Source organism: Carlito syrichta, unplaced genomic scaffold (assembly GCF_000164805.1).
Source record: "Carlito syrichta isolate Samal-C Ts95f unplaced genomic scaffold, Tarsius_syrichta-2.0.1 Scaffold308870, whole genome shotgun sequence".
In the NCBI taxonomy this organism is placed as follows: domain Eukaryota; kingdom Metazoa; phylum Chordata; class Mammalia; order Primates; family Tarsiidae; genus Carlito; species Carlito syrichta.
Genome location: NW_007252966.1, coordinates 627891 through 655342, shown reverse-complemented (window position 1 = coordinate 655342; position 27452 = coordinate 627891). Strand labels below are relative to the sequence as shown.

The following is a 27452-nucleotide window of genomic DNA, read 5'->3' as shown; positions in this document are numbered from 1 at the left end:
CGGCGGGAGCAGGAGGGTTTTAGCCCGTGGGGGAGTTGGGGCGGGTCGTGGGGACGCGGCAGCCGAGCGCCCGGCTCCTCTCTTTTCTCCCTTCTCGGGGGCAGAGGTCGCGCAGGCTCCCTCTGAGGGCGTCAGTCTTCGCGGCTGAGCGGGCCCCGCTGCCCGTCCTCTCGACCCTGCGCTCTGCGTGCGTGAAGACCCGGGACGACCGGGTGCCCGGCTGCCTTTCCCCAGGCCAAGTCGCGCCTGGCCTCCGCGCAAGGGTCACGCCTCTCCTTTTCCCAGCGCTTGCCAACCTGCGCTTAACCGACAGGGAGCAGACGAGAGTCTCATTTAACAGGGTTTTGCTTGGTTTTTATGGTGTTCTTACGGGCACCTTCTAATTACAGCAAAAGGAACTAGTTTTCTGTGTCATGGTAGCGATGAGGTAGGTTTTATGAAAATGAGTTCATTTAGGCGAAAAAAGAAACCGACTTAAGGAGAACACGGAACAGACTGCAGTCACGTAACTGGTTCAGGTGTGGTAAAATCGCAGGTGGCAGCCGCAGGAGGCCATGCCCCACACAGGCCTGAGGGTAGGGGCTCACGTGCTTGCGCAGGCCCTAAGGGGGTGAGGGGGCAGGTACCACTTGCCATCTTGTTGCCTACTCTGGCTTGTGGGGCCTTACCCTTTATCCCCTGCTGCCCCAGGCCAAGCTGAAGTCCTTCTCAGCCAAGATCGTGCAGCTCCTGAAGGAGTGGACAGAAGCCTTCCCCTATGACTTCCAGGATGAGAAGGCCATGGCCGAACTGAAGGCCATCACGCACCGCGTCACCCAGTGCAATGAAGTGAGCGCTCTCTTGGCCCCTGACCAGGCATTGGGCGTGTGGGGGAATCTGCTTTCAGGAGGATGGAGTCTTCAGGGACAGCTCTGTATGTGATTCCCCTTCCCTATCACTCCCTTAAGAGGGCTGCTGGGTGGCTCTATTCCACCCACTCCCAGATGATAGCTCAGCTGGCCAGCAGTGAGTCAGACTCACCCTCTTCTAAGCATCCTTGTCCCTGGAGGAGGGGCCTACTGAAAAGTTTGTAAGAGTTTGCCTTTCTTGACTCCCAGCTCGCTTTTGGCATTTAGAATCAGGGAAACCCGAGAAGCCTGGACCAACCACACCCCCCACCATGGAAAAGTTCTCTGCATCTAGCAGCTCCTGTTCACCCAGAGGGCTCAGGAAGCCCAGGGAGAGCTTTCGGAGGGACCATGGACCCCAGGCTGCCCTCCCCAGAGGGCAGAGGCTCCTGGCCTTGAAGAAGCCCTTCCCAATACCTTGTTTCATTCTGTGGGCCCTGCCTACTGCAGTAAGGCAGTGGGAAGCAGCTCAGCTGGACATCTATGGGAAAGCCATGGTTTTCAGACCCAGAAGCTCAGCCCTGGACCTGCCCTCAGCCCTCCCCCCAGCAGGACAACCCACTGAGCTCACTCTCCCCAGCAGTCCTCAGAGGAGTCTACATTATACCCTGCTTTGTTCTTGAAGACTCAGGCTAATGGCAGATCTAGATAGGGGATGTGAGCTCAGATTGCTCAGGCACGTCACTGAAGGTGAGATGATTCTCCCCATAACAGTGGTGGCTGTGTGGCCAGCCCATTCCAGCACCCTCATTCCCTCCAACCTTCACAGGAGAATGGCACGGTGAAGAAGGCTATTGCCCAGATGACACAGAGCCTACTGCTGTCTCTGGCTGCCCGGAGTCAGCTCCAGGAACTGCGAGAGAAGCTCCGGCTGCCAGCTGTGGATAAAGGGCCTGTCCTGAAGGCAAAGCCACCTGCCACCCAGAAGGACATCCTGGGTGTGTGCTGCGACCCCCTGGTGTTGGCCCAGCAGCTGACTCACATCGAGTTGGTCAGTGTTGTCATGTGTTCCGCCCTGGGCAGGGAAGGGGTACATTCAACACTGCTTGTCCAAGGCTGCTCTTAACATGGCTGCAGGGCCCTGCTAGTCAGACTGGGTTGCAGAGGAAGCCAGCTTGCCAGCCCTGACCACTGTGCCTCAGGCTGGATATGTGTCCTTTCAAGCAGCAGGTATCTCTGTGCCTGGTGCTCGGGTCCACAGGAGCATAGCAGCACTGCATGGATGAGAGGGGCTGGGGCAGCCTCATCTTGCAGTGGGGACTGCAGTGGCCCTAGGATAGAGTTCTGGCCTAGGAGGAGGCAAGGGGCAGGGGCCTGAGTAGGCCCCTCAGTGTCCCCATACTCCTGTGCAGTTTTGTTCCCTCCCTTCCGGGGGGGAGGGCTGTCATTCTCCCGGTGTTGTCTCCCCCCTCCAGGACAGGGTCAGCAGCATTCACCCTGAAGACCTGATGCAGATCATCAGCCACATGGACTCCCTGGACAACCACAGGGTGAGTGGGCTGAGACCCATGGCACACTCTGGGTCTCTCAGCTGGTGCTGTCTGGCAGAACCTGAACTCCCATGCAGAGTGGATGTGGGTCCACCCAGCACACCCCAAGTGCCTCTGGAGTGTTGGGCCATGACCTGATGGATGTGGCACTGGTCCTCCTGGCGCCTGCTCCAGTAGGTCTCAGATGGCCACACAGGGCAATGTGTGCTGGGGGGCGGCGCAGGCTCAGCTTGGGGATGGGGAGCCAGCCTGGACTGACAGCCTCGCCCTGAAGTGGGTAGCCGGTGTGATCTGGGCTGCTGTGGGGCAGGCCAAGTCGCAGCTTTGAATACCAGAGCCAGCCATGGGGACTGAGCTGTCCAACCAGGGTCCTTCAGGCTCCCTGTGACCTGCTGTGTCCCCCCAGTGCCGAGGGGACTTGACCAAGACCTACAGCTTGGAGGCCTACGACAACTGGTTCAACTGCCTGAGCATGCTGGTGGCCACTGAAGTGTGCCGGGTAAGCGCCCATGGCAGACATGGTGGGTGGCCGCCTGTCTCCATACCCAAAGAGGCTTTGACTGCTGCCCCACCCAAAGTTAGGTAATGGAACTATAAAAGTATATGTGGAAGTCTCCATTGCCTGGGCCTTAGTGATACCTCCCACCCTTTCCCCCCTACCTACAATGATTCCTTAAGTGACCACAGACACTCTGTCCATGGAGTGTTTCCTCTGTGCCCAGCATCATTCTTCCTGCCTGTTCTAGGGCAGACGACACCTTCCTTTTTATGGCTGAGAAACCTGAGCACAGGTAGGGCACGTGTCCAGGTTAGGGTTGGGGTTAGGGTTAGGGTTAGGATTAGGGACAGGGACCACCATAGCCAGAAGCGAAGTCCCAAGGTCCTCCCTGCCCCTCTGCTCAGTGGCTCCAGCCCCTGTGGCCTCTGGTGGTGCCATACTTAGGCCGTCCTGTTGCCTTCCAGGTGGTGAAGAAGAAGCACCGGACCCGCATGTTAGAGTTCTTCATTGATGTGGCCCGGGAGTGCTTCAATATCGGGAACTTTAACTCCATGATGGCCATCATCTGTGAGTTCCCAGGTGCCTGGTGATGGGGGCTGCTGTTTGGCCTGCCTCCAGGCCCTGACCCCTGCCTGCTGTCCCCTGCAGCTGGCATGAACCTCAGTCCCGTGGCACGGCTGAAGAAAACGTGGTCCAAAGTCAAGACAGCCAAGTTCGATGTCTTGGAGGTAGGCACTCAAGCCCCTGCTATAGCCTTGAGCTGCACCTTCATTCCACATTGGCCTGAGGGGTCCCATCAGCAGAGGTGGGTGCTGCCCACCATGCTTGGCGTCCTCTCCCTCAACCTGCTGTGCTGGCTGAGTTCTTTGGCTACTTCAGGCAGACTGGACATCACCTGAGGCAAGTTCTGGAGAGTACTTTATGAGGAGTTTGGCAAAATGGAGCCTGTAAGTCCTAAGCTGAATGATGCTGACCAGCCTTTTCCTTGGTTGATGTTTCCTGGTCCTGAACCACATCTTTGTGGCCCAGAGGCAGGCAAATGAGTTCATCTGCAATCTCGTCCAGATGTATTTGATCACAGAATCCACTTTTTTCCAAAACACTTCTGTCTTATCTGGTCAGGTCTGAGAAGTGTTGGTATAAGGAGAGGAGCAAAGGAAAGTCTTTTTTTTTTTTTTTTTTGAGTTGGAGTCAATCCATCACCCAGGCTGGAGTGCAGTGGCACGCTCACGGTCACCCAGCATCGACCTGATGGGCTCCAGCAATCCTTCTGCCTCAGTCTTCCAAGTAGCTGGAACTACAGGTGTGTGCTACGCCTGGCTAATTTTTGATTTATTGTAGAGATGAGGTCTTGCCAAGTTGCCTAGGCAGGTCTCAAACCCATGGGCTCAGGCAATCCACTCGCCTTGGCCTCCCAAAGTGCTGGGATTACAGGCTGAGCCACTGAGCCCGGCCCAAAGGAAAGACTTGAAGGAAGGATGGTGAGACCTGGGAGTGGCAGGAAGGGCAGTGACACTTTACAGCTTTCCAGAGGACTCAGGACCCAAACCTGGAAGCTCTGGAGCTCAGCCAGGTACTTTTGGGCTTCCCCTTCCCTGCACTCACTCCAGGGCTGCCTGGGGGCAGGTACCTTCTTCATCTTCTGCCTTCGGCTCTGCAGAGGAGTGTCCTGAGCAGGTCTGGGGGGCATAGGCTCAGATACTCATCAGGTCCTCCCTGTGCTCACAGCACCACATGGACCCATCTAGCAACTTCTGCAACTACCGCACAGCCCTGCAGGGGGCCACGCAGAGGTCCCAGATGGCCAACAGCAGCCGTGAGAAAATCGTCATCCCTGTGTTCAACCTCTTTGTTAAGGACATCTACTTTCTGCACAAAATCCACACCAACCACCTGCCCAATGGGCACGTTAACTTCAAGGTGAGCTCAGCCCCCATTGTTCCAGCATGGGGTGGGACACATGGCACCGTGTCACTATAGCTGCCTGGCAGGCTGTGGCCTTGTGGCAGGGCCTGTGGGTTTCCTGAGCCCCGCCTGAGGTCTGGAAGGACCTTTAGGACTGAAAACACCAGGATGGGTCAGGGGTGCTATTTGACCTTGAAGTGTAAAGTGTACACCCTGCATTTCTAGGTGGATGAACTGGCCACAGAGCTTAGAGTCACAGGAAGTGTATTTACCCAGGACCCTACCAGAAAGAGAAGGAGCCATCTCTGGGAATTTGAGGGTCAGGAGGGATTTAGGCAAGAGACTTGAGGAGGTGGCAGAGAATCCCAGATGGAAGTGAAGAACCTGCCTCATGGGGCTAAGGGCACCTGGCTGAAGATAGGAGGGTAGGACAAAAATGACTGGGCAGGTGTAGGGGTACCAGGCTGCCAGATGCCCACCTCACGAAGGTAAGGGGTAGATGGGAGGTGTGGATCTATCCACAGGCCCCAGAAAGGGAGGACAGGACACTTTCTGGGTGGTGCTGCTAAGCTGGGTGTGGCCAGGTACCTGCCTCAGGCTGGAGTTGTTGGTGGGGCCCTCTTCAGGTTCCTGCTCAGGAAGACACAGACCCTGCTGTCAGCCTGATGACTTGGGCAGATGGCTGGACAGAGTGGCCTCAGGGGACCCTTGCTGGCTCTGATGCCACACAGGTTGCCACTACGACCGCGTGGTCAGGCATACAGGGCCACTGTCCCATCTCACTGGGACCAGTGAAGTGAGCAGCAGATGAGGCCAAACCTGTGTGTCCCCTGCACCAAGGGTTTGGAGCTTAAGGTGACAGATGAGTATCAGTTGGTCTTCTGCCCCTTCAGAAATTTTGGGAGATCTCCAGACAGATCCACGAATTCATGACATGGACGCAGGTAGAGTGTCCCTTCGAGAAGGACAAGAAGATTCAGAGTTACCTGCTCACGGCACCCATCTATAGCGAGGAAGGTGAGGGCCGCTTCCCCATGCGGCACGGCCCCCTCCCCACCTGACTCTCTGTCCAGGCCCTGTGCCCTTCAGGGCCAGCCATGGGGCTGGCCACTCCATGCCACACTGGGGCTGGCTCAGCTTGTGGGGTGAGTGTGCATGAGGTAGGTTGTGGGCAGGGGACCAAGGACAAGAGGATCAGGGTCCAGAGGTCACTCAAGAGGGCCAGATGGAGTCAGAGCAGGGGTGCTGCAGAATGAAGAACCTCCCAAGTCCCCGGCAGGCAGCCCCTAGAGCCCCATGAAGCAGAGACCTGTGTGCTGGCCAGAGGCCATTGTCCCTCTGTCCTGGGCCTGACTGCACCCCTGGACAAGGGTTCTGAGGGGCTTTCCCATCTCCAGCTCTCTTCATCGCCTCCTTTGAAAGTGAAGGTCCCGAGAACCACATGGAAAAGGACAGCTGGAAGACCCTCAGGTAGGAGAGCTCTGGGGCTGCCTGAGTGTGCAAGGAAGGGGGAGGACTAGGGGTGGGCATGGGGATCTGCCCCTCTGAAATGGGGCCCAGGCTACCTCCATGCCCCCGATGCAGGACTGCCAGGCACCAGGCCCTGGCTGGTGGGAGGCTGAGGCCTGGGTTTGGATCCAACCCCCGCCTTAGCAGGGTGGGGCCTTCCCAGGGCCTGAGTATGCCTGTTCCCTGTCCACCTTTAGGACCACCCTCCTTAACAGAGCCTGAGGTGGATGCAGCCTGCAGACGCTGGATGAAGCACATGCACGAACCGGGTTTAAATCTTGATTGTTATGGGTTGAGATGAGGAGGCCTCACTGGTTGGGGTCAATTTTGTATATAACTTTTATGAGAAAAAAATGGTAATTATTTCATGCATCAACCTTTGGCACTTACAAAGTTTTTTTGTTTATTTTAAATAACAGGGCAGGGCCCTGCTTTGGGGATGGGTAGGGGAAAGAGTATCATGGGAGATGGCATCCATGATAACATCTTATTCTAATGAAATGTAGATTTTTATTTTCTACTTTTGATTATTAACATCTTATGAAAAAAATATTTTAAAAAACCCAACCAAAACCAACGTGAGCCCTGCCTGCTCAAATGCCTTTCCAGCTAGTGTCTCTAATGTCGGGATTAGTGCCTTAGAGGGTACTGGGGTCCGGTCTTCCTGCTCCACTGTTCGAGCTGCAGTGAACCCTGCTCCAGCCATGGCCATGAGGCACCTGCCCTCAGGAGCTTGGGCTGTGAGGCTCCAGCAGGAGCATGGGGTGGCTGGGAGGTTGTGTCTGCACACTTCTGGAAATGAGCCTTTGAGTACGGGCTTTCCAAAGTTTACATTTTCATTTTCCTCTATCAGGGATTTGTGGGGTCAGGGTGGGGCAGGGGACACCTGGCAGCATATTTTCTGTGAGATTGTGTCTGGCAAATTGTTCTTCAACTGCATTTTAGAAAAGAGGAAATCTAAGATAAAGTAAGGGAGGGAGGTATAGAGTTGTCCATTTTCTGGGCTGTAACTGAAAGACACACTGAGCTGTGAGAAGAGGATACGGAGCCTACTCCAGGACGGTGACAGTTAGAGCTGGTCTTGAAACCATTGCAGAGGGAAGGGCAGCAGCTCCTAAACCAGTGTTCTAGTGGACTGCCCTCCTCCCGCTCTGGGTGGGAGGTGCCCCTAATTGGAACTGGAAACAGAAAACTTGGCCAGCCATCCATTCAGATAAAACTGCCCAACACTGGGAGGTCTTTTTCTACACCCAAGCTAGAGGAGCACACTCCATTTTCCACATCTGACTTCCTGGCATGAGCCCTGGGCCTTACAGACTGTGGCACAGGACAGCTCTCCCTCAGAAAGCCAGTGGTGGTTATCCACGCTGACCATCTCCCTCGCAGGACTCCCCACCCTCGTCCCTCTTCGCACACCTGGCTTCAGCAGGAGCCTCAGGTGATAGGGCAAGGATGGGCTAGGTCCTAACTCCCAAAGCTCCTGGAAGAGCCTGGAGACGGGCAGGCTGGGCCTGGGGAGGAAGCAGCCCTGGGTCCGCTGCAGACGCCACTGAGGCCCTGGGTGGAGTAAGAATAGTTACACTGTATTGTCACAGTGTGTTTGCACTTTTCTGACGTTCTAGCTAGTACAGATTGTATATTGATGGTACATATTGCTTTGTTTATGTCTTTGAGATAAAGGCTTAAAACTTGAGAATATATATTTGGAATATAGCGTTAGAACGTTTTCTGTACACGTGTTAAAGAGCCTTCACATCCACGTGCACTTCACGGGTGATCAGTTCTAGTACCTACTTGAAACAGTGTCTATGTCTGCTATTTTCCTTTCCCAATTTGATACATCCCTGAATTTGATGTTTTGATATTTGAGGTGAACTCTGAGTATAAAGCTGTACCATAATGCAGGATGTCAGTTTTGGTGTGACTGGACGTACTTGCATCAATAAAAGAACACGTCGCTGCCCTCTCTTGCCTGCTGTGTGTGTGTGTGTGGTGAAGGGGATAGCCCTGCTACTGGCAGTGGGCACGAGCTGCCTGGGCTGGGAAGGAGGATGAGGCTGTCGAGCCCACCATGGCCTTCCCAGGAAGGACCGGGCAAGGGACTTTCAACTGCAGTTGGCAACACATTCTGACAAAGAGCTTTCCACTGAATAATGCAAGACTAGAAAAAGCTGTACAGGAAGGAGAGGTCTTCTAGTCCTGATTTCCTCAGCGTGAACTCCAAAAAGGTATTACTAGCTGCTGTACTGCATGGCCACGTAAGTTTGGGACACCCAGTTAAACCAGACCATAAGGGCTCCTTTACTGCAGGGCTAGTCAGATGTCTCCTCCAGGACTGGGGAGGCTGGGGAGCCCCTGTGGACCTCTTCCTGCAGAACAGGCTGCAAAAACACAGGTCTAGAGGGGGCTGCATCTATTGTGATGAGTCATACAGGAGCACCAAAGAGAGGGATTTATTGAGGGGTACACAAGAGCTAGGGAACTAAAGAAATGAGGCATCAGAATGGGAATTATAACTCCCCCCTGCTCCTTCAGCCTGCCCACCCCCGATTTTGACAAGACTCAGACTGGGTGAGGTCCTTGACAGCTCTTGCAGAGCCTTACCCAGAGGTAACTCAGCTCATCTTTTCTAATGCGCTCAGTGTCCGTCATTTCCACAAGATCAGCGCTGCCTGACAGAAAACTTTCTAGGGTGAAAGAATGTCCTGTATCTGCACTGTCCATTATGGGACCCACTGACATGTGGGCTCTGAGCATTGAAATGTGGCCAGTATGACTGAGAAATTGGCTATGTTTAAATAGCTTGTGGCCACTATATTATGCACCATGGATGGTGCATAATAGATGCTCAGGTGTTTGTAGAGCAAAGGGGGACACTGGTGAAGATGCTTGAGCTTTGGGTGATGACACTACTTTGGGGGCTTTTAAATCCAATATCTTCCCTAATTTCTTGGTGAAGTTATTTTTGGAAGTGTCCACCTACTTCAGCTGAAGAAAGGCAGCACATAACTCGGTCTGTGCCCTGGTTATGAGCTTGAGCAGGGTGTGCCAGGCGAGCTCTCTGGACCTCTCTTTGCCCAAGGGCAGTGACTCCAAGGCAGGGGTTCTCAAATGTGGGTACCTGAGAACTTGTTTGAAATATATGTTCTTAGGCCCCACTTCACACCTGCTAAATCAGGAAGACAGGTGATTCCAGCTTGGGCTCGCAGCAGGTGGGTGAGGGTCTGTGTATGGGCTCCAGTCCCTTAGAGCCCACCACTCCCAGGGACCCCTCCTTAGGCATAGCCTAAGCACACCATGCTCCACCACGGTCACAACCCAGCTGCACACACCTAGGAAATGCTGGCTATTCTGTAGCAGCCTGAGGTCTTCCTCAGCGAGTGGCTCTGCCTCCTTGGGGCCATGCCTGTGGCAGGTCTGTCAGCATCTGGGGCTCTTTCTGTGAAGAAGCCACATTCACCATAGCTGTCCCATGACCAGCACAGAGTGCTGTTCCACACAGCCTGGTGGGATGGCTGAATGTCATCTTTCGCTTCAAATGTTCCAGAAACAAATCAATGTCAGAGCATCAGATGTGGTAGCATGATAAGCTAAGGATCTCTACTAAGTGATCAAGACTTCTATGACAAACATCACTTGTTACACACACCTACTACACTTGTGCATAAAACAGGCCACATGCTTCAGGGAGGCAAAACAAGGCCACAGTGTAAGAGCAGGGAATTGAGAGCTAATCTACCTGGATTTGAGTCCTAGTCTCCAGTTCCCAGCTAGAGATGCTTGGACAAGTTATTTACCTTATTTAGTCTTCATTTTTTCATGACTAAAACAAAAATTAAGATAATCTCTCTCATGAAGTTGCTGTAATGGTAGATGACACAGAGTGTGGTACCCGCCTAGTCATTGGCACAGTGTTCACCATGGACTGGTTCACTCAGGCCGTGGTGCCCTGATAAAGTTGAGTAGCACTTCTGCCAAAAGGCAGCAGTTTTCAGGAAAAGATAAGCCCCCTCAATGGAACACCTGAAGTCCTGGCCAATACAAAGATATGCTAAAATCACCAAAGAGTCACTTAAGTGTTACATTCAACCAGTATATAAACATAAATGGGAAAAAAACTTCCCACAAATTTGGGATTCAAAACTACTTTCTAAAGGTAAAACCTACAATCCACCTACAGGCCAGTTTAGATCATGTTAACACAATTTCTATCTTTATTCCCAAAAAGGAAGTCATAATACTGTGAAGAAGGTGAGGGGCTATCAAATACCCCAACAGCACCAGGACACTCAGGTACAAGTTTTCAGCAAGAATGCTAAGTTGTTCAGCAACAGTGCTGTGAGGCGCATAAGAAAGTAAATTATGCACCTGTCCATTTCTGGCAGCATAAGAGACTAAATGCTCACCTGCTGGAAACCAAGAAAGTTGTGCAAAATTTTCAAATTTATCAGTATAAATTCATAGAAAGTATAAAATTTACCCCAAATAACTCAAAGTGGACTCTGGAAAAAACAGAATCTTAGTTCTACAATTATTAAATAAATTGAACCACTCATTAAAAAAAAAAAATCTTCCCATATAAAGTTCATGCCCAGGTGGCTTTCAGGCAGTTCTGCCAAATATTCAAGGAAAAAAATACTTCCAGTTTTACAGAACTTTTCTAGAAACAGTCAAGAAGGAACATCTGTAACTTAGCTTATAAGCTACCATAACTTTAATAGAAAATCCCAACAAGGCTGGTCTTGAACTCCTGGCTCAAGCAATCTTCCCACCTCGGCCTCCCAAAGTGGTAGAGTTACAGGCATGAGCCACTACAGTTGGCCAGAATGGAACTTTCTTAACATGAAAAAGGGTATTTACAAAAACACCTCCAGCAAACCCTGCGCTTACTAATGAAACTCTGAAAGTACTGCCTTTGAAATAAGAAATATACCAAGGAGCTCACTATGACCACTTTCATCAACACTGTACAACAAATCCTAACAAGCACAGAAGGACAAGAAAAATAAAGATCTAAAAATTGAAAAGAAACAAAATTCTCAGTATTCATAGAGATTTACGTGTATAACAGGAAAAATGTAAAATAAATGAGAAATATATTACTAGAATTAACAGTTTTGGGCTAGATTTCTGAACACAAAAATTAACATGCAAAATTCAATGATTACTGAAAACCAGCAACAGGCAATAGAAATGAAAGACAGATACAATAACATAAAAAAATGCAAAGTACTTATTAAGAATCTAAAAAACAATACTTGTGAGTCCACTGTGTCAAAAATGATAAAACTTAATTGAAGAACAATAAAAACCTAAATAGAGAGGTATGTCATGTTCCAGGATTGGAAGATGGCATATCATAAAGATGCCAGTTCTCCCCAAAGTGATCTTATAGATTCGGTAAGATTCCAATCAAATTCATAACAGTTTTTGTGAAACTTAAAAAGCTTATTCTAAAATTCATATGAAAGTACAAATGCTATGAAAAACCATGACAATCTTTTTTTTTTAAACCTAAGGCAGATTTATTAAAGGAAAGATACATTGTGAAGGGTACAATAAATTGAACCACTCATTAAAAAAAAGAAATCTTCCCATATAAAGTTCATGTCCATATAAAATTCATGCAAGGACAACAGCAAGAATGCTCTCTGCTGCTCCATGACAATCTTTAAGAACAAGGCAAGTGGACAAGGTGTCCTGGATATCAACTTGTATGAAGTTATAGTAATGGTAATGCAATGATAGACAAAATAACGGAACAGAAGAGAGCCCAGGGTCAGACTCATGCATGCAGGGACATCTGGCAGATGACAGAGTGGTTTTGCAGATCAGTAAGTCAAGCATGGATGTAGTGCTGGAAAAAAGTGAAAAGCAATCCTTACCTCACATCATACACATTCCACTTCACTTAAAGACCTAACTGAGAAATGCAAAGTTATGTAGGAGATCCGGAGAATATACAAAAATATCTTTAAGAAATCCTTTCCTATTATGAGATCATAAATCAGTAATAAAAAGTAGAAATCTACACCAAAAAAACATATACAGTTGGAAAATAAGCATATGAGAATATGCTCCACATCATATGGCATCAGGTAAATGCATTTTAAAATGAGATACTATTAGAAATGCCAAATTCGAGAATATACCACCAAATGCTGGCAAGGATGTGGAACAGGAACTCTCATTCACTGCTGGTAGGAATGCAAAATGGCACAGCCACTACATACACATATCCATCCTATCTATCTATCTATCTATCTATCTATCTATCTATCTATCTATCTATCTATCAATCATCCATCCATCTATCATCTATCAGAGAGTCTCACTGTCACCCCCAGACTGGAGTGCAGTGGTGCCATCCTGGCTCACTGCAGCCTTGACCTCCTGGACTCAAGGGATTCTCCTGCCTCAGCCTCCTGAGTATCTGGGACTACAGATGCATGCCACCACACACAGATAACTTATGTATTTTTTGTAGAGATGAAGTCTCACTGTTGCCCAGACTGGTCTCAAACTCCCAGGCTCAAGCAATTCTCCTACCTTGGCCTCCCAAAGTGCTGGGATTACAGGCATGAGCCACTGCACTTGGCTTGTACAGCCAGTTTAGAAGACCATTTAGTGATTTCTTAGAAAACTAACATATTCTTATCATACAATCTAGTAATTGTGTTCCTTGTTATTTGACCAAAGGAGCTGAAAACTTATGTCCATACAAAACACCTGCACATCGATAATTATAGCAATTTTATTGGTAATTGTCAAAACTTGGAAGTAATCAAGATGCCTTTCGATAGGTGAATGGGTACATTGTAATACATCCAGACAATGGAATATTATTCACCGCTAAAATGAAATGAGCCATCAAGTCATAAAAAAATGGAAGAAACTTAAATGCTTATCACTAAGTGAAAGAGGTCAATCTGAAACGGCTATGTACTATGTGATTTTAACTACATAACATTCTGGAAAAGGTAAAACTACAGAGACATTCAAAACATCAGTGGTTGCCAGGAGCTAGGGAATAGAGATAAAAATCAGAATACAGGGCATTTTTAGGGTAGTGAAACTATTCTGTATGATAATGTAACAGTAGCTAAATGTCCTTTCACATTTATATAAACCCATAGAATGTATGTCACCAAGAGTGAAATCTAACGTAAACTATGGAGTTTAGGCAATAATGATGTGTTTGATTATAACAAATATACCACTGTGGTGCAGAACATTGATGAAAAAACTGTGCATGTGTGTGGGCAGGGGGTATAGGAAACTCTGTACCCTCTGCTCAATTTTGCTGTGAACCTAAAACTGCTCTAAAAAATAAATTCTATTGAAAAAAGTAAAATAAAAAAGATTAGTCACATTAATCTTTATTCATCAAAAGTACCATCAAGAATGGGAAAAGACAAGCCACACCCTGGGAGAAAATATCTGCAAACACTTAACTCAAAAGAATTGGTATCCAGAATATGTGAAGAATTCCTATGAACTGGTAAAAATGGGCAAAAAGACCAGAAATGTAAATTATAATAGCTATGATTCATGCCTAATGCCCACTAAATTGGCAAGAATTAATAAGTCCCCCAAAATTAAATATTGCCAAGGATGCGAATGAGCTCTCACCCAGTGCTGGAAGGTGGTCCACTTTAAAAAGTTAAACATGCACACAATCTATGGCTCATCATTTTTACTCCTAGAGAAATTCTAGCACACTTATAAGAGACATGTATAATGGTGATAACACTGCGTGTATAGCAAAAGCAAAAAACAAAAACTATAAACAACCCAAATATGTATCAACAATAGAATTAATAAGTATGGCAGTATATTCATACTGAAGGGGTTTATTAAAGCATACTATTCTGGCATTTGACTATTTAAGTTAAAGATACTTGAAAAGTCAGGCATGGTGACTTATGCCTGTAATCCCAACACTTTGGGAGGTAAAGGCAACAGGATTGCCTGAGGCCAGGGGTTCGAGGCCAGCCTGGGCAACCTGGTGAGACCTCAGCTCTACAATAAATCAAAAAATTAGCCGGGCATGGTGGTGCACACCTGTGGTTCCAGCTTCTAGGAAGGCTGGAGGTAGAAGGATCACCTGAGTCCAACAGGTTGAGGCTGTGATGGCTGTGAGCGTGAGACTCCTACTAAGAAAAAAAAAGGACACTTGAAAAACATCAGGTTAAAAAGACATTTTGACCTTTGTGCTGTTCTTAAGGGCAGAAGATGGAGTCCCATGTGAAAGACACTCTCCTTGTACTACAAGGAAAGGCAACAAACATCATTATCTTCAATTATGAGAAGTTTGAGACCAAGAGAATATCATACAAACCTTGGTAGAATAACTCTTATTTTTTTAAAGCCAGTTCACATAATTTAATCACATTTTCAGTTTATTATTCTTTGTCTAATTCAGTATAAAAGTAACTGACTCTAACTGCTTATTTGGGTTTTCATTTCTTTATGAGGGTTCATGTGCAATTAAAGCTTGTATTAAATAAATTTGTATGCTTTTCTCCTGTTAATCTATCCTAAGTCAAATTAATTCTCAGACCCAGCCAGGATGCTAAGAGGATGAAGTTCTTCCACCCCTACAGAACAATGAATAATTTTGAGATTAACATGCCTGAACCTCAAAAACACCACTGAATGAAACAAAGAGAATAATAAGATTAATAATGTATATAAATTCTAAAACAGGCAAAGCTAAACAGTATATTGGGCAGAGACACATATACAATTGGAAAAAATATTAAGAAAAAAGTGGAAAATTATCACAAAATCAGATAGTGACTATTATAGAAAGGGTGAGGGTATGTTATTGGGTCTAGGCATACAGGGGGCCGTCACTGGTAACACCCCTTATTTTAATCTGGGCAGCTAGTGCACCGATGTTTGCTTTATTATTCTTTAAAGTTAACAATTACATGTTATATACTTTCCTGTATTTATATTTTACAATAAAAATGTATTACATTTTCATTTGACTTTTGGTAATAAAATACTTTATTGGTACCATTTAATGTCAAAAACATACTAATGTTTCCATTGCTTAGCTTCCATCTTTAAATAAAAGATAGTTTAAAAAAACAGGAGCAAAAGTAAAATCATTTGATTCTCTCAAAAAACAAGATGCAACTTATCTTTACAAATAAGTTCTCTCACTTTAAATACCATAATTCAGTGGTTTTATAATAAATAATTGATATAAAAGGAGATATGGCCTGAATTATTTTGCAGAGAACATTTTTAAAATCCCTAAACATTATCCCAACTTAAAGTTTGTAAGAATAGTTAAGTGTTATTGTAAAACAGATTTCACATAGCACCTCGAAATTTGTAATTTGTAATATTTCAGATAATATGATTTATTGAGAAAAAAGATTAACAATTATTCTTCTGTGACTTTTCAGGGGCTTATGTACAAATATAATTAAATAAAGGTCCCTTTTAAGAGCCAAGAGCTAAAAAAATTTATGCATGCCTTTTACCTTATCTCCAATTTCTGGATCTAGAAATTGACTTGATGGCAAAAGATTCATGTGTGATAAATAATATAATACAGTCTTATCTGAATATAATTTCTTATTTACTTTGTCTCATTAATATAATTTATACCTCAATTAAAACAGTCTATATTCAAGTAATATACGTCTCTATAAAATATTATGTAATTCAGATTTCTATTGAGACTATCTTTCCCTCCCTCTTCCCTTTTTCTTCAATCAGAGTGATCTTATGGTATATCTCATTAAATTGTTTGCTTTTTCTCCCCACAGTGTACTCTCTTTCAACTCAAAGTATTACAATAATGCAAATACAGATGTAGCATATATTAACGTATTAGAAAAAAAGGATAATAAATACATATGGATCCATGTTAAATGAGAAAATACAAAGCAACAAACAAAACTATGCTATGCTCATGTATTCTGAGCCACCACAGGCAGGCCCTAATGTAGTTGGCTCACATAAACTGATGTTCTCAGACACAGCTAGGATCTATCTTGTACTTCAACATAATTAAATGTTCTGTTAAAAATGTTCCCATGTTTTTCCTGTTTATTCAAAACAGTCTACGGCAATTTTGACTACTAATCCTGAACAAGATGATAATATAATAGCATATTACATTTTTAATTAAGACATAGATTCTTGATTTTCTATTATTATGGCATTTGTTTAAAAACAGACATACAGTGGGCAAAGCAACATTAAGTTAAAGGGTTTTGATTTGTGCCTTCTCTTGAGTGGGGATTTCAGATATATCACTTAATTATCCTCTGCTTCAGTGAAAGAGAATTCTTCAAGCTATCAACCAAAGCTGTTCATTTAAAAATCAAGCAGGCTAACTTAGTAGTCAGCAGGTAGAAATACCTGCCCACACACTATATATCCATAACACTCCATCTCTTCTGTTGGAATGTGCTGCTCCCCAAGCACCATCACCAGCCTAGGACATTCCATCCCTCCACCCAGATGCAGTCAGAACACCATGAAATCCCACATGCACTCAGAACACGGGCACCAGGTAGAAACTAACTCAAAACAGCTTTTGGGACACACAACAGATTTCAATTTGTCCATTATTCCATAATGCAGTGTTCTCACAAAACAGGCTTTGTGTTGAAACACTTTTTCCTTCTCATATCAAGTTGAATTGCTAAAGTTATGTTAGAAAGAACATGATAAATAAATACGTCTTCGCTGAAAGAGGCACTGCATTTGGAATTAGAATTAAGGCTAAATAAATAGTGCTGGTTTGTGGTTCAGATTTTAACACATTAATGACTACGTTAACCAACAGCTTCACTGTTTGTCCTGTATGCCTGTTTATGAAGATGCGTCTCTATTTCCTCCCTGAAGACCAGCATTCCTAGGTGGGAGTGAGAGGCCTCATTCATGGCTTTGGACTGGATGCACATGCGGTACTGCTCAGGGGTCAGCTCATCAGCACAGCGCTTTTCATGCCAGAGGTGAAAAAGACCAGGAACTGGAGTCCGAATCACAATAAGTTCACCATGTAAGTATTTTCGATATAAATGAACATCTTCTCCACCCCAACCTTTTACTTCCATGTCAAATCCACCTGCAAGGTTAAAGTTAACACTATAAGTAACTGCCTAATAGCCAGAGCACAAGCAAACGTCATAAAGATTTAAAAATTCTGTTTCAAATGAGATGGCATGGTACAACACAAAGACACCTGACAGAATAGTGACATCCTAGCTTGGTAGTTCAGTTATGAGCTGACATTTAGATTGTAGGAGCTTAAGATCAGTTGTTGAGGGCATCAAAATGAGGTTAAATATTTAAGAACACTTTGTAAGCTTAAGAGTTCTACAAAAAAATCTATAGAAATCTTCTCCTCAAATAAAGGAAAAGAAAATAGAAGAAAAATAGGTTGGTGCAAATGTAATTGTGGTTTTGCATTGTTGATATTTGCCATTTGATATTGGAATATATTCTTAAATAAATGTGGTTATGTTACACATCATTTTAATGTTCATTTCTCACTTTATGTTTTTTGCTAATGACTTATTATTTGCTGTTTATTTTATATTTATTTTAGACTATGGAAATGATGTTAGACAAAAAGCAAGTTCGAGCGATTTTCTTATTTGGGTTCAAAATACGTCATAAAGCAGCAGAGATAACTCACAATATCAACAACGCATTTGGCTCAGGAACTGCTAATGAACGTACAGTGCAGTGGTGGTTTGCAAAGAAGATGAGAGCCTTGAAGATGAGGAGCATAGTTGCCAGCCACTGGAAGTCGACAACGACCAATTGAGAGCAATCATTAAAGCTGATCCTCTTACAACTACACTAGAAGTTGCCGAAGAACTCAACACCGACCATTCTACAGTCATTCGGCATTTGAAGCAAACTGGAAAGGTGAAAAAGCTCAGTAAGTGGGTGCCTCATGAGTTGACTGTAAATAAAAAAAAAATCGTTTCGAAATGTTGTCTTCTCTTATTCTATGCAACAACAATAAACCATTTCTCGATCAGATTGTGATATGTGACAAAAAGTGGATTGTATACAACTGGCAATGATCAGCTCAGTGGTTGGACTGAGAAGTTCCAAAGCACTTCCCAAAGCCAAACTTGTACCAAAAAAATAAAGGTCATGGTCACTGTTTGGTGGTCTGCTGCCAGTCTGATCCACTACAGCTTTCTGAATTCCAGCAAAACCATTACATCTGAGAAGTATGCTCAGCAAATGAATGAAATGCACTGAAAACTACAACACCTGCTGCCAGCATTGGTCAACAGAAAGGGCCCAATTCTTCTCCATGATAATGCCCGACTGCACGTTGCACAACCAACTCTTCATAAGTTGAACAAATTGGGCTACAAAGTTTTGCCTTATCCGCCATATTCATCTGACCTCTTGCCAACTGACTATCACTTCTTCAAATATCTTAACAACTTCTGCAGGAAAAATGCTTCCACAACCAGCAGGCTGCAGAAAATGCTTTTCAAGAGTTCATTGAATCCCAAAGCACAGATTTTTTATGCTATAGGAATAAACAAACTTATTTTTCATTGGCAAAAATATGTTGATTGTAATAGTTTCTATTTTGATTAATAAAGATGTGTTTGAGCCTAGTTATAATGATTTAAAATTCAGAGTCTGAAACCACAATTACTTTTGCACCAACTTAATAAGTCTTTAATTTCACCACTATTAATATTTTATAATTTTTTTTCCTATCATTTTTAGGCACAAATTTTTCTGGGTTACAGAAAACTTTCCAGTGGAGAAAACAGAAGAAAGGGCCAAGCTGGAGCTATAAGTTTGAGAATGGGCACGCAGATGATTTAAAACCACAGGAACGAATGAAACTACTGAAGGAGTTTGGAAGGAAAACAGAGGCTAGGTCTAAACACCAAGAAATGTCCATTTCTAGAAGTTAAAGAGAGGCAGGGGAAGATCAAATCAGCAAAAGAGACTGAGAAGTGACCCAGATGAGGGAGAGAATTCTGGAGAAGGTGCCATTGCATAGTCAAGGGAAGAAAATACCTTGAGGAGGAAGTTGTCAAGTGTGTGCTACACAATTAAGAACTTAAAAAGAACTAATTGGACCTGGTAGCAAAAATGTTACTTTTAACCTTACCTAGAACACTTCTGATGGCATGATGGGGCAGGAGGCTAACTATAGTGAGCTGACATATGAAATGGAAGGTAAAATTGAAACTATTTTCAAACTTTTTAAAGAAGCATGGAGAACACAAACCATTCAGGTTTTTTTTTGAAGAACTAGACAGATTCTGAAAAACTGGTATAAAAAAAGTAATTAAGAGCTAGTCTTCCAAATTATGTCTCTTGTCAAATAATACTATTTCATTTAATTTCACATTCACAGGATGGACAATAATTCCGAGATCTCTGAGAAGTATTACTCTAAACAATCAGAGCTTTACTAAATGCTATGTCAAACACATCTTCCTTATAGATACAAATAAGCTGTTCAAATATCAGAGATGGTGTAGACACTAAAAATAAATGAGGAGACTCTTGGTTTCTGGTCTGACATATAAGGAACTTAGAAGTCGTCATTCCATCGTAAGAAGTAAGAGCTGAACAAACTGAAAAATCAACAACTCCTTTTAGATCTCTCTGACAAGTGAGGTCACAGGGCAAACTACTGCCCTCAAAATTGGGAGAGACAGGCAGGCAGATACAAAGAATTACAGCTTATTAGAGCAGAATTCTCTGTTGGAAGCAGTATGGAGATAGGAAAACCTGAAGTGTAATTGAAAAACTGCTGGAGGCTTAGTGTGGGCAAGTCTGAGAGTTAAAAACTCCAGGGCAATCCATTCATATTGGGACCCCTCCACACTCTTTTGAATCTTACCTCTAGGAATTCTATTAGATTCTCATAGTGAAGATCAGAGAAAAATCCCCTAATGCTTCCAGCAGAGGGGAGGAAGAAAAAGATAATCAACTTGAAATAAGCCACAGCATTCTGTTCTTATTAACAGGAAGAATCTATACAACCAGGGCTGAACCTGCTGGGGTTTTATCAATGCCTAACTGATTTGGAGGAAGGAAAATATCCTTCCTCTGTCCCCTCCCTCTGTCCAGGAGGGGAGGAGAGATTGAGAAGCATGTGTGACGTTCACAGACCAGGGGCACAAGATCACTAAAATATTGAGACCTGGTCATAGAGAACTAAAGAACACGTCCCCTCCCTCCACACCTCACTACCGTATCACTAAAGGCCTATTTACTGCGGTTCCTTTTACTCAGTATATCAAATCCAGCTTTCTACAACAACAAAATGACAAAGTCTAACTAAAAGGTAAGAAAACATAGTTTGAAGAGATAGAGCAAGTACCAGACCCAGATTCAGATACTGCAGGGATGTTGGAAGTATCAGGCTGGGAATTTAAAATAATTGTTTTTTTTTTGAGTCAGAGTCTCACTCTGTTGCCCAGGCTGGAATGCAGTGGCATGCTCATGGCCACCACAGCCTCGACCTGTGGGGCTCAGACAATCCTTCTGCCTCAGCCTTTCAAGTGGCTGGAACTACAGGCACGAGTCACCACATCCAGCTAATTTTTTAATTTATTGTAGAGATGAGGTCTTCCCAAGTTGCCCAGGCTGGTCTCGAACCCCTGGACTCCTCTTGCCTCTGCCTCCCAAAGTGCTGGGATTACAGGCATGAGCCACCATGCCCAGCCAATAACTATGATTAATATGCTAAGGGCTCTAATGGAAAAGGTAGACAACATAAAAGATGGGTAATGTAAGCAGGGAGATGGAAATTCTAAGAAGGAATCAAAAAGAAATGTTAAAGGTAAAAAGTATCGTAAAATAAATGAATGCCTTTGTGGACTCATTAGTAAACTGTCCTTGGCTGAAGAAAGAATATCTGAGCTTGAGGCTATGACAATAGAAACTTTTCCAAAATTGAAAAGAAAGAGAAAAAAGACTGAAAACAACAACAACAAAAGGAACAGAATATCCAAGAACTGTGGGACAACTACAAAAGGTGGAACACATGTGTAATGGGAATACTAACAGGAGAAGAAACAGAAAGGAACAAAAACTCCAAATGAAGGTGTCTAAATTCCAAGCAGGTGCAGCTCCCTTTCTCCATCAGCCATACTCATAGGGTGGAGGCTCTGCTCTAGGTGCAGCAGACTGAGAATACTGGGGCAATACTGTCCCTACCCAAAGCCCTGCTCATAAAGCAGAAGTGCCACTCTGCTTTATGAAAAACGTGCCATTGTTCCCATCCTCAGCTCCAGAGCAGAGGCTCGGAGATTTTCCGGGGAAGAGGCAGACCGTAAGAACAAACTGCTCCAAAGTTCTGCCCAAAGGAACTGCCTTTATTTAAAGCAGAGTGTGGAGAAGTTCAGAGTGTAGAGAGGCTCAAGTCTCTTTGAAAAAAAAAAAGAAAATTTAGGTAGTAAGCATTAAGAGGAGGCTGGTAGCTCCATGAGGGCAACAAGCTAAACTGTAGGCCAGCTAGCTTTCCAGAAAGAACCAGGGAAAACGACATCAAAGAAGATCCCTATTGGGGTCTTAAAAAAAAAACAAGAACCCTCAAAGACTTGCCTCAAAAACTACCCCTTGCAAAAAGACCCATTTTAATTGGGTTAGACTGTGGAGCAATTTATGCTCCAGAGTACTGTCAAAAACAAGAGATCAATTAGTGAGCAATCAGTAGAGCCTAAGAGTTGGGAGTGGTACTAACAGAGGCATCGAAAGAGACGAAGAGCCCTGCTAAATCCAATGCCATGCCAGGATGACTGCACATGCCCTGAGGAGCAACATCAGAGGCTTCATATTGCCAGGGGGTGGGGGTAGAAGCAGGGAAAGAAAGAATTATTACTAAAATAATTCAGCCAAGTCAATAAATAAACAAACAACAAAAACAACAAAACAAAGCCCTGGAGTTAGAGAGCAATCAGTATCCAGAGTTGCCACAATATATTACCTAAAACATTTAGTTTTAAAAAAAGAAATTAGAAGGCATGCAAAGAAACAAGAAAGTGTGACTTATACACCAGAAAAAAAGCATGCAACAGAAATTGCCCGTGTAGGGCTCAGATATCAGCTTTAACAGACAAAAATTCCAAAGCAAGAATTATAAATATGTTCAAAGAACTAAGAGGAATCATGCTTAAATAAGTCACAGAAGGTAAGATGACAATGTTCATCAAACAGAAAATATAATGAAAAGAGAGAAATTATATATATGTATAAAAAAGACTCCAAATGGAAATTCTAGAGTTACAAAGAATAATAACTGAAATTAAAAATTCATTAGAGCAGCTCAACAGTAGGCATGAATTAACAAAATAAAGAATCGGATAACTTGAAGATGTATCATTAGAGATTATGCGATCCAGAGAATAAAGAAAAAAAAGAATTAAAAAAATTGAAGATAGCTTCAGAGAAATGTGGGATAACAATAAATGCACGAACATACATAAATGAGAGCACCAGGAGAAAACAATGAGAAAAAACAAAAAAAAATTCAAAGAAATACAGTTGGTCCTCTGAATTGTGGTTCTACATCCACAGATTCAACCAACTGCGGATCAAAAATCTTTGAAAAAGACACCAATAAAAATAACAATACATAATAAAAATAATACAAACAAAATACAGTATAGCAGCTATTTACATAGTATTTACATTGTGTTAGGTATAATACGTAATCTGGGAATAGTGTGAAGTATATGGGAGGATATGCATAGGTTAAATGCAAGGACCATGCCATTTTGTAAAAGGGACTTGATTCAACAAGGGTACCTGCATAATGACCATTTGTATACCTGACCCTGAATTGTACCCCACATTAAAAAAAAAAAAGGGATCTGATTGTCCATGGATTTTGGTACAGGTCCTGGATCCAATCCCATGTGGATATGAAGGAATGAATGACTGTAATGGTTGAAACTTCTCAATGTGATGAAAACATTAATGTACATATCTAAGAGGCCAGATAATTCCAATAACCCAATTAAAATTGGCAAAGGATCTGAATAAACACTTCACTAAGGAAGATATACAACTGGCCAATAAGTACATGAAAAGATGCTCAACATCATTAGTCACCAGAAAAATTATATTCTAATCAAAACCACAATCAGATACCACTTCATACCCACTATAATGGCTATAAACAAAAAGGCATGTATTAATGAAGATGTGGAGAAACTGGAACCCTCATACACTGCTAATGGGAATGTAAAATGGTGTAGCCACTTTGGAAAATAGTGGCAATTCCTCAAAAGTTCAAACATAGGGTTACCATGTGACCCAGCAATTCTAGTCTTAGGTATATAGCCAAGAAAATTGAAAATCTATGTCCACACAAAAACTTATATACAAATGTTCATAGTAGTTGTATTCATTATAGTAAAAAAGTAGAAACAATCCAAATGTCTACAAATTGACAAACAGATAAACAAAATGTGGTATAACCACACAATGGAAGATTTTTCTGCTATAAAAAGGAATGAAGTACTTGATACATACTATGACATGGGTGATATTGTGAAAATGTTATGCTGAGTGAAAAGAGCTAGCTATAAAAGACCATAATATTATATAATTCGCTTTATACTAAATGCCCAGAAAAGGCAAATCTATAGAAAGTAGATTAGTGAATTCCTAGGTTTGGGGGAAAAGAAGGTTGGTAGGAAACGGGGAATATGAAAATGCAGGTACCATGCCATTTTATGCTAATGGGTATGGGGTTTCTTTTTTGGGTGATGATAATGTTCTAAATTTGATTGTGATGACTGCTACACAACTTGGTGAATTATACATTTTAAATTGGTAAATTTTATGATATATGAATTAGACCTCAACAAAGTTGTTATGTAAAAAAGACAAAAGGGACTACAGGCATTCAACATACTAAAAAAAAATACAAAAATCTAATATTGAAGGATAGTGGATGTTTACTGTTTTTATTAAGCAAGAAATCAGGGAAAAGAGCATTAGTTTCAATCATTGATCTTTTTATTATTTCCTAATTTTCCATTATTCAAGTGCTACAATGATAAAGATACAAGGTGGGAAGATTTCCAAAGCAAATGGCTGGTAATAAAATTGAATGTAATATGGACCTAGAATATACATAAAATATATTCCATGACTTCTATGCTGTGGAAAGGTAGCCAGCACTAAATGAATCAGGAGACATGGAACTAGCTTTCAGCCTGCTGTTATTAAACTATTCTCTGATATTTTATTTTTTGCTGGGTAAGACTGAACTGATTAAACTGACTGAAGGATGATTAAATACATTCTTCATGGGGTATCTTTGGGCTTAGAGGAATGGACAATTAAGGTGTGACTCCCAGTCCCCAACTCTAACTTCAATCAGAGATAGAAAGAACAGTTTTTTTTTTTTCATTTGTTTCAAATACTGGGATTTTGCATGACAGTTCAATAGAAAATTAAAGGAGGCTTTAAAAAAAAGACATGAAAGCCCTTAGTCTAAATATCTAAAATTATGACCCATAAGCACAACAATAAAGTTATAGAGAGAACTTTTTTTTTTGAGTAGGAGTCTCACTCTGTTACCCACGCTGGAGTGCAATGGCACGCTCATGGCCACCACAGGGCTCAGGCAATTCTTCTACCTCAGGCTTCCTAGTAGCTGGAACCATAGGCGTGTGCTAATTTTTAAATTTATTGTAGAGAGAAGGTCTCACCAAGTTGCCCAGGCTGGTCTTGAACCTCTGGGCTCAGGTAATCCTCTTGCCTCTGCCTCCCAAAGTGCTGGGATTACAGGCATGAGCCCCTGCACCCAGCCAAGGCCCTATTTTTTTTTTTTTGAAAGAAGGATTTAATAAGAGCACAGAGAAGCTCCCACAGTGGAGGAGACCCGAGGGGGTAGCCCCAAAGTCCTATTCTTAAATGTAAGGTATACTTACCAATGGTCAGGAAATCTGATCGATATTGACAAGTCATTCCAAAGCCAAAATCTCGCCAAAAGCCAGAATCCTTTTTGTGAACCTTAAGTTAAAAAAAAAAATCAATTTAATTTTCCAAGAAATAGAAGTAGTTTTAATCAAATGAAAAACAAATTAAAATATTTTCTAAAGGATAAATTTCCTGTCATTTATGTGACTGGTAAAGGATCATATGATAAAGGATCACATTATTTAAATATTTACAAAACAAAAATATAGAAATCCACATGAGCAAAGGCTTATTCCCACCTTCAGTTTAACTGAACTCAAGCCCTGTACCAAGGTACAACCTGAGGTTACTAATGATTAGTGTGGTGACTCACTTCAGGGGCTTACATTTTAGGAGGACAACAATTGCACAAATAACTATAACACACCTAACCCTAACCCTAACTCTAACTCCACACAGTACACTTTACTTGGTGCATACCCAGCATACATTCATCTGGCCCCTTCCTGATTGAGACAGTTTTGTTCTGGTAATTACTTGGCCCCAGGCAGCCCACAAGCTTTGGAAGCTGCTATCACTAGTCACTTCAGAGTGGGCTGAGATTCTACACCAGTGACACAGTCTCATTACTATAGGAATTGGTTTACTAATAGGTAGTAGAAAAAAATCAAGCCAATAAACTAAACCCAGAGGGTTGGTGGGAATTTTGGAAAACAAAGCCAACTCCTTCTTCTGAGAGAGCCTCTAGAAAGGACATTTGCTTGGGGGTGGGGGGGAGATATCAACAAACTACAGCCTCAGGCTAAATCTGGCCTGCTGTCTGCCTTTGTAAATAATTTTATTAAACATAACCCACTCATTTGTTAAAAAATTGTCTATGGATGCTTTCACATTATAGCGGTGGAACTGAGTAGCTGCAACAGCACTGTATGGCATGCAAAGATTAAAATATTTCCCATGTGGCCCTTCACAGAAAACACTTGTTGACCCCAGGTGTAGGATGCAGATATGAAGCCTGGAATTGACAAAGTCCTTTTCCACAATGACTGAAGTCCAGGAAGAGAAATGATGATAAAACCAGAGCTTTGATGACACTAAGCTCCAAATTCATTTCTACTTAGAAGCTGAAGCCTAATAAATGTCTTTTATTTTATTTGTACTTTCAACAAGTGTTTTTAACCTGTAGGATATGATTCTAGTAACTGGGGCTTAGCAGTGATCAGAGGTGACAAAGTCCTTGCTATCAAAGAGCCTTTGTTTTTGTGGGAAGATAGCAAATAAATATACATTTCAGGTAGTGTAGCATGCTAGGAGGACAAGGGAAGAGCATGATAGAGAAAAGCCTGACTTAGATATAATAGCCACAGAAGGCTTCTCTGAGGAGGTAAAGTTTAGGCAGGGATCTAGATGAAGTAAGGGAATGAGCTACATAAATATCTGGAGGAGATCCCTCTAGACAAGGAGGGCAGCTGCACAAGGGCTCTGAGGACAAACAGTAAGGAAATAACTATGGCATGACAGGGGTTTTAGTATTTCTTAAAGATAAGTGGTATTACAGCATTCTTGTATACTTGTGGGAGGGATTTAAAAGTGGCCAAATGTAGGACAGGAAAGAGTGAAGAGTGGCCAGAAGTGGGTCCTTATTAAAGGTGAGGGCTGAGCTCTAGTTTTTTAGTTCATTATGAAAGGACTGGCTGGCATTATGAAGGGACATGGACGGTTCTTCCACTGGAAATGGAGAGAGGCTGAGGGAGTAGGGCTGACAGAGCCTGTGAGAGCAGAATAAGGAAGAGAACTTCTGACTGCTTCTCTTTCCAAAATGAAACAGGAAGCAAAATAAATGGACAATGAGAAGTGGTAAGGGATTGCTAGAAGAAGTGAGGAGAGGCAGAGTGGCCTGGAGGGCAGAGAGTGGGTGGGCTACATAAGGCACAGGTCTCCAGGGCAGCCCAGGAACGTCAGCCATGCTGGAGTGCAATGGCACGCTCATGGCCACCACAGGGCTCAGGCAATTCTTCTACCTCAGCCTTCCTAGTAGCTGGAACCATAGGCGTGTGCTAATTTTTAAATTTATTGTAGAGAGAAGGTCTCACCAAATTGCCCAGGCTGGTCTTGAACCCCTGGGCTCAGGTAATCCTCTTGCCTCTGCCTCCCAAAGTGCTGGGATTACAGGCATGAGCCCCTGCACCCAGCCAAGGCCCTATTTTTTTTTTTTTGAAAGAAGGATTTAATAAGAGCACAGAGAAGCTC

At 43.4% G+C, this 27452-nt stretch overlaps 2 protein-coding genes across 5 annotated transcripts in view; one reads left to right on the top strand and one right to left on the bottom strand.

Moving 5' to 3' along the window:
• RASGEF1A (RasGEF domain family member 1A) overlaps positions 1-17251 on the top strand; it is a 21866-nt gene extending 4615 nt beyond the window's left edge. Inside the window, exons 3-13 of one of the 2 annotated variants that reach the window (XR_002482424.1) lie at positions 691-828; positions 1657-1878; positions 2303-2377; positions 2784-2876; positions 3341-3443; positions 3525-3604; positions 4605-4796; positions 5675-5798; positions 6179-6251; positions 6488-6646; positions 17166-17251. Coding sequence is in view for 1 of the 2 variants with exons in the window: in XM_021716666.1 (XP_021572341.1) it covers positions 691-828; positions 1657-1878; positions 2303-2377; positions 2784-2876; positions 3341-3443; positions 3525-3604; positions 4605-4796; positions 5675-5798; positions 6179-6251; positions 6488-6512 (1125 nt within the window). In the remaining variant the exon portion in view is untranslated. Of the gene's footprint in view, positions 1-690; positions 829-1656; positions 1879-2302; positions 2378-2783; positions 2877-3340; positions 3444-3524; positions 3605-4604; positions 4797-5674; positions 5799-6178; positions 6252-6487; positions 8257-17165 lie in introns of those variants that run through there. The other variant, XM_021716666.1, reaches the window with a different exon arrangement.
• Positions 11810-27452, bottom strand: part of CSGALNACT2 (chondroitin sulfate N-acetylgalactosaminyltransferase 2) — a 45614-nt gene continuing 29971 nt past the window's right edge. The window contains exons 7-8 of one of the 3 annotated variants that reach the window (XM_008066252.2): positions 25214-25295; positions 11810-12147 (exon numbers count right to left, since the gene is read on the bottom strand). In XM_008066252.2, the coding sequence (XP_008064443.1) occupies positions 12122-12147; positions 25214-25295 (108 nt within the window). In that variant the 3' untranslated portion in view covers positions 11810-12121. Of the gene's footprint in view, positions 12148-15275; positions 17389-25213; positions 25296-27452 lie in introns of those variants that run through there. The other 2 variants (XM_008066250.2, XM_008066251.2) reach the window with 2 other exon arrangements.